The 11,909-nt window shown below is 53.0% G+C and overlaps 3 protein-coding genes across 3 annotated transcripts; 2 read left to right on the forward strand and 1 right to left on the reverse strand.

Moving 5' to 3' along the window:
• Positions 1–85: 85 nt before the first annotated feature.
• TGME49_258828 (hypothetical protein) lies at positions 86–1,023 on the forward strand (the record flags this gene model as incomplete). The annotated part of the gene is made up of 2 exons (XM_018781194.1): positions 86–427; positions 964–1,023. 2 exons carry the CDS (start codon positions 86–88, stop codon positions 1,021–1,023), a joined length of 402 nt encoding a protein of 133 aa, XP_018637029.1.
• Positions 1,024–2,662: 1,639 nt separating this feature from the next.
• TGME49_258826 (hypothetical protein) lies at positions 2,663–6,041 on the forward strand (the record flags this gene model as incomplete). The annotated part of the gene is made up of 1 exon (XM_018781193.1): positions 2,663–6,041. One exon carries the CDS (start codon positions 2,663–2,665, stop codon positions 5,705–5,707), a length of 3,045 nt encoding a protein of 1,014 aa, XP_018637028.1. The 3' UTR covers positions 5,708–6,041.
• A 1,812-nt stretch (positions 6,042–7,853) lies between these two features.
• TGME49_258820 (hypothetical protein) lies at positions 7,854–10,556 on the reverse strand. The gene is made up of 4 exons (XM_002365055.1): positions 10,309–10,556; positions 9,535–9,674; positions 9,050–9,117; positions 7,854–8,491 (listed from the first exon to the last, which is right to left on the reverse strand). Exons 1-4 carry the CDS (start codon positions 10,343–10,345, stop codon positions 8,347–8,349), a joined length of 390 nt encoding a protein of 129 aa, XP_002365096.1. The 5' UTR covers positions 10,346–10,556; the 3' UTR covers positions 7,854–8,346.
• Positions 10,557–11,909: the final 1,353 nt, after the last annotated feature.

The following is an 11,909-nucleotide window of genomic DNA, read 5'->3' on the forward strand; positions in this document are numbered from 1 at the left end:
CCGCAAGCAGCATGTCTCTTTTGCAGGCTTTCTGACTCGGCAAGTGTGTTGGAAAGAAAGAAAAAGGTGACTTCTTTCACTCGATATGTTTTTTACTTTTTTTAAGCACCTTTTTTTCTTCGTCGCATCTGGCGTCATATCCTTTCTTTGTTCTTTTTTCTCTCTCTTCTTCCTCCTTCTTCGCTGTCTTCTTCTCTTTGCTTCCTTTTACTCTCTGTCTCAGCTCTTCTTGTCTCTGTGCAGTCGTGCCCTCCTGCTCTCCGTCCAAATCTCCGCTTGCTTTCCTTCGTTGACTCTTCCGCTTCTTCTCTTTCAAGTTCTTCCTCTTCTCCTTTCTCGTCGTTTGCTCTCTCCTCTTCTACCTTCTGGTTTCTCTTCTTCTCTCTTCCTAGCTCTCTGCATGCCTCGGCGTCTGCCGCTCCCACAAGTGCGTCTTCCACCCTTTTATGTCGCGCGAAAACTAGGAGCTGTCTTGAGAGGGGAAGTAGCAATCTCAAGTATCTGGACAGATGAAATGCACGAACTTCTAACAGCTTTAGATGCACATATTCCGCCTTTCCGCAGCAGGGGAACGGATGTTCTGAAGAAATGAAGCGAAAAAACAGCTCCTGTCACGGTGCAGCAGGAAGGCCAGGAGTCACCACAGCCCCTTGAAGAGACAGACAGAATACTGCATGCATGTATGCAGTCTTCACACTCATATATATATATATATAGATAGATAGATATATAGATATATATATCTGTATATATGTATATATATATATATATAGGTCTCCATGTATGAATAAATATATATATGGATGGTATGTGTTTGTCTATAACAATAAATGAATATCTTTAGCTCTATTCAGTAAGGTGTGTGCACAGGAGTAGGGACGGAGTAGGTTTTTCGTGCGTCTTCGGAGTCATCTCAGGGAGCGCATGCAGCAGGTTCCCCTGTGTGAATTCTTCGTCTTCCAGGCGTTCCGACAGCCGGCAGTTCAAAGACGCATCGCTCTCTCTTCAGTCGATCCGAAATGAGGTTTCAAGAATGTCGACGCTATAGATATCTGGATACCACGTCACTGCCACAGACCTTCTAGGTATCTCTCTGCCCCTATGAATTCCGTGGATATCTCTATACTACACCTGTCAAACCGAATCTCACGTATTGGTGAGTGTTTTCTGGATGTAGTCCGACTCATCTTCCCCTGTCGTACCTGCACAACTGCAGCCTTGCATTTGCATTTACTTGTTCTCTTGGCACACCTAGCGACTCTGCAGAGTCCATTAAATCCCCTGGAGATGCCGACAGACCTCTGATCCCTTTGTATGTCTGTCAGTTTCCTATTGCTCACTCGCTACTGCTAAGGGAAGGAATCAGTGTTACTCTCTTTTCCGACTTCTCGACTCTGGATGCATGCTTAACTCTCCCAACGAGTCTCTTTCTTCGAGTGAGTCCCACGTAGGGAGAAGGGAGAGAAAAGCGAGAAAAACTAAAGAGAACGCACGAAAGAAGCGGAACGTCAGGTCAGAAGCCCGCACACCACGGAAGGAACGGAGAGGACGAAGATGTTGAGAAGGGCACCAGAGAAGAGAAAAATCGAGGACATGCATGAGAGGGAGAAAGAACAGAAGCGCGGCAAAGTGGAAGAAGACATGGCCAGGAGACAGAGAAAAACAGACAGAAGATCTGGGCAAGACGTCCCTTTTTTCTCCCTTTTTCTCCCTCTTCGGGCCGGTGCTGGGTGCACGGCCGATGAAGAAGCTGAGAGGGAAAACGTCCACAAAGTGTGTTTCCTTTCCTTCCACAATCGAAGTTGGAAGCTGAGTGTGAAAGAAAAACAAAAAAAAAACGTTCTTCCTCAGTCGTCAAACCAATACGGGGTCTACATTTTTCACAGTTGTTGGCGGACGTTCGTGTCTTGTCGCCCCGGCGTCTCTCGGGCAGGCTGCGTGCTTGCATGCAGTGTGCACTGCAAAGTTCTGAAACATTTTGTGGAGAGAGAGGCGGTGTTCTTCCTTCTTTCTTACGTTTCTCTTTCACTTTTCCCTCGCTTTTTCGAGGGCGAGATGAAAAACAACAGTCCTCGTAGTGAGCGGGGCAAGTAGGCCTCCTCACTCGCGCTCAGCCACATCAAGACCGAGCTCGCAAAATCGCGTTCTCCACGACACACAGTCGATTTTCTCTTGTCTTTTCTTCTTTCTTCTGCCTTCTTTTCTCTCTTCTTCTCTGTCTTTTTCTCTGTCTCCGCGTTTTCGTTATTCCCTCTGCCCTTCTTCTCGTTCTTTCCGCTCCTTCTCCCCTCCCTGTCTTCTTTCTTTCTCTTCGGTGGACGCCCTTCCTTCGCTCGTTTTGATCTGCGGTCCTCCGGTTTCTCTCCTCATCTCTGTCCTGTTGTCTTCGCATTCTGCGTTTTCATCTGTCTCCCTGCTGTCGAGGAGACCGTCTTTTCCTCTCGCTTCCATAAGAGGTCAGATAAGATCCCTCACGTCGATGCTCCTCCCCGCATACGCTGCCTTCCGTCCACGCCTTCCACCCGTTGTTTCGTCTCGTCCATGCATTTCGGCGAACTGTCTCTTCTCGTTTAGCGGCTTCTCAAGTCCTCTGCCCCCCGACGCGTCTGATTCCGAATTGTATTTTCGATTCCTTTGCACATGAAGTCGCGACACAGGCACCATGTGGCGCTCTTCTCCTCTTCCTCGTTCCTTTCCGCGCCTTCTTCTCGCTCTCGCCTCTCTCTGCTGTCTCTACCTCCCACCTCCTCCGGTGTATGTACGCCCGTGCAACTCATTCACACAACGCGCCTCGTCTGCCCCCTCCTTCGCCGTCGCTTCGCCGCTTTCAGCTGGCGATGAGGAGGCAAGTCCCGTCTTGGATTTGAGTCCGAACGATCTGCAGACCCTCCTGGAAATTGAGAACGAAGGCAGCCATGTGAAACGCAGGCCGTTGCTCTTCGTCGCCTTCGTGGCACCCTGGTGCGGCCACTGTCGCGCGCTCCACGGCCCGTTCCACGACGCAGCTGAGGTGTACGTACACCAGATTCACGCGCTGAGAGCGAGTCGCCACAGAGCGCTCGCGGCCTTTCGATCTGAGGCGGCGCGGGCGGTGGCCGAGGCAGAGGCGAGTGCTGCTGCGGCGGAGACGCGCCTTCTGTCTCTGAAGCAGCAGACGCTCGAAGAAGACGTCCAGAAGGCAGAGGCCGAGGCAGTCAAAGCTCGGCAGGCGGTTGCTGCGCTCAAGCGTAGACTCGGTGAGGAGGAGAGACGCCTCCAACTCGAAGACTCCAGGAGTCGAGACGTGTATCCGGACGTTCTTTTTGGGCGCTTCGACTGTTTCGCTTCGCGGGAGGCCGAGACCATTTGCCAGAGCGCCTTCCAAGTCGATCGATACCCCACTCTTCTTCTTCTTCGCTCTCTCGCAGATCTCGGAGGTGCCGCCCTCGCTCGCGCCTCGAGAGAGGACCAGCCGAAATTCCCCGCGGCCCGCGTCTCGGCGTATCCCGCGGGTCGGCCGCGAACGAGCGCCGCCATCGTCGACTTCCTTCTCAAGGCGACGGCGGACCACGCTTCACTCGTTGCTTCTCTTTCTCCCCAAGAGAGGGAAGGAAACGGCTTTTTCTCTTGGCTTTCTCGGCGTCTCGAAGGCGAGTCCGTCCGGATCGTCTCGGGCGCCGAAGAGCTGCGAGTCCTCCTCCGACCTGCTTCCGCGGACTTCCACGTGACGGATGTCTCCTTTCTCCTTTGCCTAGCCACTCGGGAAAACGGGGCTCTTTCGGCGCCCCTCGAACAGGTGCATGCAGCCGTGGAGCTCTTCGCTGGAGTCGCGAAGCGCGAAAACGCCGTGCGACACTTCCTCGTCACCCTCGACGCGCAGCTCTGCACGCAGTTCCTAGACGTCCTGCAACTCCCTCACTTGTTTCAGTTTCTCGCGACTCGCAACGCAGAGTCGATCGAGCACCGAGACACCCCAGCGGTTTCCCGGAGACTTCTTTCAGAGCTCCGCCCGGCTCTCACCGTGGCGGCGGTACAGCCGGAGCTGCACCTTCCAGCCCCGTTCTGGGGTTCCGCGCGGGAAGAGGAAGGCGGCGGAGCGAGCGCCGACGAAGAGGAGACCCAGCGAACGACGCGGAGAAGGCTGCAAGCGCTCCAGGTCGTTCTCAGCGAAGTGTGGGCTGACCAAGTGCGCACGCGGGTGCTTCGGCGCCAGCGCGAAGAGGCGACTTGCCAAAGGGAGAAACGCGAGGGGCGAAGCGGAAGGGGAAGGTGTGGGGTGGAGGAGGGAGGGAAGAAGAGGCGCGGGGGGTTCTGCTTGTCTTCACTGCCCATCCTCGACGACCTGAGCTTGATGGTGGCGCCTCTGTTTACCGGCCCGTTCGGCGCGAGCGCCGACACGACCTCCTCGCCGCTGGAGAAGTTTTTGCGTGCTCGAAGCGCGCCTGTGTTGCCGCTCGTGTCCCAGGAAAACTTCTTGAATTTGAGGAGCTCAAAGGATCGAACGCTTGTCCTGCTTGCCCTCGACTTGCGCGCGCTCGACTGGATGAGTGAGCTGAATACGGTAGCTCTGACGGCTGTGCTGCTGAAGACGCTGATCCGCCTCAAGCGAGGCAAGTGGCGAGAAGAGTTGCTGCCTTCGTTCCGCGAAGCAGAGGCGGCTGAGACTGGCGAAAAGGACGAGGACGCGCGTGCAGAGCGAGACGAGGCATGGGACGACGCTGCTGTGCTTCGTTCGATCGTCGCCCGCGAAGATTTAATTCTCAGCAGCGACGACGTGCTTCTCATCGACCCTTCAGCGGATCCGCGAGACACCCTCGGACCCGGCGCCTGGAAGCCCGACGACGCAAACGAAATGGAGACGCTTCTGTTGGTCGAGAAGATCTGGAAGCTGACCAAGGTGGCCAGCTGCATGTACACTGCGGAGAGGCAGTCGGTGTCGCCTTTTCCGCGAGGCGAATTTGCTCAGGCTTCGTCAGCAGGGTTGACTTCGTTTACGCTTGGCATCGTCGACGGCCTCATGTTCTCTGACTCTCTCGAAGAATACGGGGTGTATGCACCTGGCGACTTGCCGGCAGTCCTCGCCTTTCCGCCACTTGCTGGGAGCAATCGGAAGCAGAGCGCTGGGAAAGGCGACGAACCCGTCCACAGGGTGTACCGCGACAAAGAGCGCTTGACTCTCGACTCGCTCTTCCGCGGCCTGCAACTTCTTGAGGCCGGCGAACTGGAGCCCCAAGTGGAAGGCTCTGTCGAAGGCGAAGGGCAGGCGCCGGTTGTCCGCTTCGTTCTGCAGCGGTGGAGACAGTTGCGCAAGTGGCTCAAGTCCCTGAAGCGCGACGCCTCCCGGTCCTGGCCGGACTTCATTCGCATCGTCTTGGGTCTCCTCGCTTTCGCCCTCATTCTCGTTCTCACTGTCATCCTCCTCATTAGCACCGTGTGCTGTGGCGGCGGCGCCGGGGACGGTGAGTCGGTCGTTACCTCGGACGACGAGGACTTCTCGACAGACGAGGAAGACGAAGATGAGTTCGGGGGCGCTCAAGGCGAGACAGCGGACATGCCTACTTTGGAGGAAGTCAAAAGGAGAGCGGAGCGCATGCTTCGGAACCGAAGGCGCCGCGTGGCTGGGCCGGAGCGACATTCCAAGGTGGCAGGCGCAGAATGTGAACAAAAAGAAAGTGGAGAAGGGCAAGACAAACACACGGCAAGGGCGCAGACAGGGGACGAACAGTAAGGGAAGGTGGAATTCCTTTTGAAGAATCTGAAAAACCAAGGCGTGCGGAAGAAGACTGGGCGGAACAGAGGGCAGCAGATGCCGTCGCCGGTAAACGGTCTTTGCTCTGCAATTTGAAGACGAAGTCTTTCTGGAGGTGCATGTGTCCTTCCTTAACGAATAGTGCAGTTTTCTTCGGGGGGTTTGTCTCGAGCAGCTCAACAAAGAGTAGCTGGAGAAACTCGATGGTGCCCTTTTTCCCTCGGACTGCCAAAAATGACGCCACAGTCTAAATCCTGCAAAAGCGGTTGAAAACGTGTTGTGCAGGCGAAGCGCAAATGGATATTTCTGTACAAGAAGAGTGTCATTTCACGTTGTGTCGGTTTGTGCCCAGTTTTGACTGTGAAAGGAAGCGAGGCATGAGGGTAAGTAGACTTGGGCGGGTTCGGTGTCTGCCTTCCAACTGTGTGGTCCGTGTCCTTGCACCGGTCGGTCTTCTAGTCAGGGCGAGTGTCAAAATACTGAGTTTCGCCTCGCTACAATTCGCCTGTTTGAGTCTCGATTCACTTTGTCGAACTGGGAATGGCGGATCATTTGTTTGCTAGCGCCACGGATACCAGTTGCTGAGGATCAGTATTGTGTGGGAGACGCTGCGTAGCCGCAAAACTTGCGCTCCAGGGTCTTCCCCAGACACGAGCTACCGACATAGAAAACTCCACGCGAAATTCCAAGCTAAACTTGGCTGCGGTCAGTTTGAGAAGCGAAGTCAGGTATCGGAGAGTCGACAGGTTGGCGGCACCACTCCCAGAGCCGGTGCGCAGGAGACGAGACACCCGAGGAATCGGCAACACATGATTGCATTGACCACGTTTTTCGACTGCGTTCATTGGAGGGCCGTTTACGAAGACATACAAAGTTGGCGGGGACTTGTCTCTTCCGCGGACGCCACTTGCGACCAGACATCCAAGCGGCAGTTAAATAACTGTAACTCCAGTTATACAGTCCTCGGGTCAGGTGAATCAAACCACACCCCATTTCTCTTGAACGATGAGCGAAGAGCAGCAGTCGAAATCGACAACCCACAAGTGACGGGGCTTCCGAACCCGGAAAGCAACAACAGTGAGTCGCTTCGCTTCTAGTAATTCACGCCCATACGCAGATCGGTTATAAATCGAAAGACACAGTTTCCTACATTTATGAGTCGCGTCGCGACCCCAAAATCCACTTTCGGTGGATCGGTGGTTAGCAGCTCAGGAAGTGTGCCGTTACTATTTTTGCTTCCACGTGTGCAGTTTGTGGGTGTCAGGAGGAAGGAGCGGAAAAACTAGGAAAAGTCCGAGTGGCTTAGTAACAGACACAGCCTTTAGCCACAAAGCGAATCGTCGTCGGTTACCGGCAAGAAGTGCGTCTTTCGTGATTCGTCACTCAGCAAGGGCGAAATCGTCGCGTAACGCGTTGCAAAAGTGAAGCTTCCCAAACTCTCAAGTGATGGCTTTCCTTCGGAAAACAAAGGATATCACACTCGCGTCCACGAGCTTCTCTGCACTTCTGCTATGCGGTTGTCATATCCCTTAACTCTAGTAAGTCCACACTTCACTGGCACGGCCCGGCCCTCTTGAGTGCTTTCGGTTGTTGCAGTCAGTGAGCTCCTGAAAGAACAGCCGACACGTAGACGGTGCCGTCACGGAAATCGGGGAACCTAGAGTGTATGGAATGGCGCCACTATGGTTTCGTGCATCGTGGTGGGGCGTTCTCTCGGAGACCTTTTTCTTTCTCGTTTTCTGGCGCGTACATGTCTTCCGGTGTCTCCATCCTCGCCCTCATTCGGAAGTCTGTTCTTTTGTCTCTGCTCGACTGGCATAATCCCTCATTGCAACCGACCGCACCTCTGTTCTTGCTTCGTCGTCCAAGCCTTTCTTTCCGTAAAGCTGTCCAGACAAAGGTGGACACCGCCACTCCGGCATCCCGCTTTAAACGATCAGTGCGTGCACTCAAACTGTGTACCACTGATAATTGTGTGGCTCTTGCTACTTGCTTTCTCATCGTCACTCAATTTGCCCAGTGATGATACTCCTAGTACGATGGCACTGGCCATACCAGCACCTGCGGAGTCGTTTTATCTCGCGGCTTCGAGAGAAAAGCATTTCTTCTTGGAGCTCCTCTCCTTCGCCTGCTCTCCGCGATTGCGGTAGTGACTCTACAGTCCTCAACAAGGCAGGAAAGGGAGCATGAACAACAGAACGGGACCAGGAAAAAGCCAAAGTCGCACAGATCGAGACGAGGACATTCGGAACAAAACAATCGAACGCGAGATTCTCTACAGCGTAGAAAATGGAATGGCGCTGCGCACGGAGAATGAACCCGCGCGTCTCTGCATATCCTAACGTTTAAAGACTTTCCGGGCAGACATATCGAGAAAACACCACCATCTACTTGGGTGAAAGGATATGTGATCACACCCGCACCTCCCCTCTGCTTTCCCCTCTTCTACGTGCGTCGGCAGTCGATCTGGGTGTAACTCGAGGCAACTCGTCGAATACCATCACCAGTTCACACAACTCGAGATTCCTGGTCCTGTCCTGTTTGTTCCTCTCTTGGTCTGCTCTTGCCTGCCTGTGCAAACCTACGCCAGTTCCAAAAAATACCCTCGTTTTTCATCTTCAGTGCTTCTTCTTTCCTTCCTTCGCGTAATGGCTGCCCTCGGCCTGCTGCTGAGGCTCCTCTGAAGAGCCGGCATTCAGCGAGCAGCAGCCGTGGCCGCGGTACTGAGCTTGTTGCTCAGGAGGCAGGAGTTCGTAGTCCGGACTGACAGGCAAAACACGCGAAAAAGCAAATGAAGACGGACCGAAGTGGAGACACGAAAGGAAATCGAAGAGAACGACAGAGGCTCCCGGCAGAGAAGGAAGGCGACGAGAGACTGAAGGCCGGCGAACGGGGAAAACCACAGGATGTGCAATGTCACGCAGACATCCGAACGAAGAAACTCTAACAGAGAAGGAACAGGGAAACTACCACATCTGACAAATGGCAAACCATCAGGTCTACACAGGAGACTGAGGAAGTGAACCACACCGAGGAGAGGCGGCGTATGTGCGTCAAACGGAAGGCAAGCACGCACGGTGGCAACCGAGGAAAGGAATCAGGGCAGGAGGACGGAGGCTAAAAGCAGTACATGAGGACAGTGAGGCAGAGGGGTGGAGGACAGCCTTGAAGACTACGAGAAGCGACATACAAGAAAAAATAAATCTACAACCTGAGAAGGTAGAGGGTGAATCCGTGACTTAACACAGGCAAAAACGAGAGAGAGGAAAGAGACAACAAAGAAAGGCAGAAAAAACGTCGGGATGTACGGAGATGACTCACCGGAAGCTAAGCAAGAGGACGCAGACGGTGAAGAGGAGGATGTGGGTAAGGTTGAAGTCGAAATTTCTCTACGAAAGATGCGAAAACCCAAACACAGGAACGCCACTGCAGAGACAGGATCCGGTCATGTTTCCAAGGAAAGAAAAGACCAGCGTTCTGATGTTCACAAGAAACTCTCTTTTCCCTGCTGAAATCCCCCCGCTGTTCCACATCAGCGTAAAATCCTGCGGAACGTTCTCTGTAGAAAACGCAAAATCGACGATAAAAAACGTTGGGAAGGCTCAAACAGTGGGTATTACGTGAAGAAAAAAACAGAGGCTCTGCCAGAGACATCCAAAGCAGAAGAGAGGATTCTGACACCTGCCATGTGCTAGCACGATGAACTTTTCATCTACTGGGAATGAATGTTTACAAGCTCTAAAAATCGATATGCCTCACAGAGAGGACGCCCTGCAAGACGGGAGGAGCACGAAAAACTGGCTTACCTTGAAGGGGAAGAGTTTTTGCATGAAAAAACCAATTTTCCACTGACTGAACCGCGGATCTTGAGACAGGTTCCAGAATTCGCCGAACATGTACAGCATCAGAGCAGAAAGCACCATGGCGAAGAGCCCCATGACCGCGGCTGGCACGCAGAGGCAACACAGGAGCGACACGGCACATCATCGTGCTTCGAAGCAACGATTCCGGTGCTCGAGCGAAGCAGTTGCACAAAGGAAGACAAGAAAACAAGCGACAGAGAGATTAGTTGAAAAAGCGAGGGGAAACAATGGTCACTTGAGCTTGTTCTACTCGAATAAGAAGATCCTTGTGACAAGCCGAGCGCGTACACGCACACGCACACAATATTTCGATGTTCATATGATGCAGGCGCACCAGCTACTGCCAGTTGATTCAGTAGGCGTGGAGAAGGAAACGTCTGACTCTATCACTCATTGCTATCATGTTTTATTTCCAATTTCTCTGTGGCTGTCCCGAAGCCCCCGACACACATTTCCTGGGCGACTCCGCGTCCCCGGTGCGGTCGGTATCGTGCACGTAGTGTGTCGACGAACGGACTGCCGGGTCCGGCAAACGCTACGAAACGTGAAGATGGCGGCAGAACACATCGGAAACTTCAGGAAATATGACCCTGATTGGTGAAAGGTAGTGGGCGTAGCAGTTACGTGCCATACAGGAACCGGAGTGATAATCGGAGCTTCAGTGCGGTGTGCTGAAAAGTCCTTCCGGACTGTGTCTTTGTGAATCATCCACCTTACCATCCAAGAAACGAGCCGGTTGGACGAGGGACGCCATTTTGGACCGTTCTGCTCTGAAAAATGGAAGAGTTTTCGACAAAAATGTCTTCTGAAACAGCACGCGGCCTTGAGTTGACGCCGGGGTATCACAGGCAACACGATGTATGTACAGACTTTCAAGGAAAGACACGGTGGAAACTGCGAACGACCAGAAAGCAACAGGAGCCTAAATAGAGCAACATGCAAACAGTTCGGTAAGTGAAAGACATGCGAGCGCAGACAGCCATCTAGAAGCACGCCTGTCACCTCGCGATACGGCCGTCTTTTCCCCATCCAGCCAGTAGGGTTCAGCGCGCCGTATTTTAGGACAGCTACTTTTCGGTCGGTCGCGAAACGCCACCTCTGCAACCGGCCTCCCGCGCCCCGCTCCTCCACCGGCAGTCGCGTTTCCTGGATGTCAACAACTGATAAAACTTTCAGCATCTCGTTTGATGTGACTTCATGCCACTTAAAGAAACAGAGACAGACGAGACAGGAACGCGGGCAACGATATGCAAACTGGGCGTCTCGGCCACTGTCTTGCATCGGCCTGTCGTGGAGGGTCAGTAGTGCTGTAATGAAGGCGGAATGTACAAGCGAGCTCGAGAAATACGTGCTGCCGTCGTTTTCTCAACTTTCTGATGTTCGCGCAGGCTTTATCTTCTGTAGAAACACGTTCTGTCCCGCCGTAGTAAGATGGTGTGCATGGCTGCTGCAGCACGTTGCTGCTTGGGTGTGTTGGAATAATCTACGCAGATCAGTTTGTGGAGGATCCAGAACCGTTCAACTCAAATCGAAGAAACAGAAATATCACGATACCCAGGATGCTGAATATGACTTCAGTTATGAGAAACAGCCACCCAAGTTCTTTATGACTGCTGTACACCATCACCCCACATGACTTTTGAAAACAGCTAGAAATAATGGATACACACACGTAGATATCTTAAAACTAGTCGAGTGTTTCTCTTATCGTCTGAGTTCAATCGATCGATAGAATTCTCCGGTCAAAATGGTTGGTTGACTGCCTGCTGTTCATCCTAGTGGAGATCTTCGGGTGAAGCCTGACACTTCTTCTCACATTCACCGTGTCCGCAGTAACGGCTGGAGTCTTTGTTGTATGGGCATTGTTAAGTAAGCAACTGGAAAGGACAAGGACGAAGGTATGAGACTCACAAATCAAACAGCTCCGTGGACAAGCGGCAACTGGAAGCACAAGGAGCACGTACAAGCACGTGTCATACATTGTAAGCCGTGTTGGTGCGGAACTCGTGCGTGGCTGAGTCTCTTATCAACTATGGAGCCGTGCCTGCGTACTTGGCGACATGGAAAAGCGAAAATGTTTTGTTTCGACCGTAGGGCATCTACTGCAGTGTTAATAAGAGACATGGACGCGGAATTTGAGCTTCACAAATACCAGCAACTTTTTTGTGTTTTGCGATGCGGATCCTGATAGTTAGCATCGTCCTTCTCTCTGAGCCGTGCTGACATTCGAAAGGGAGATGGGCAATGTCCGATGTCAAGCAATGAAGCTGGTATCAACCGGCACGATTTGCTTGCTACACAGAAGTAACCTTCTTGTG

Source organism: Toxoplasma gondii, chromosome VIIb, assembly GCF_000006565.2.
Source record: "Toxoplasma gondii ME49 chromosome VIIb, whole genome shotgun sequence".
Classification (NCBI taxonomy): Eukaryota; Apicomplexa; class Conoidasida; order Eucoccidiorida; family Sarcocystidae; genus Toxoplasma; species Toxoplasma gondii.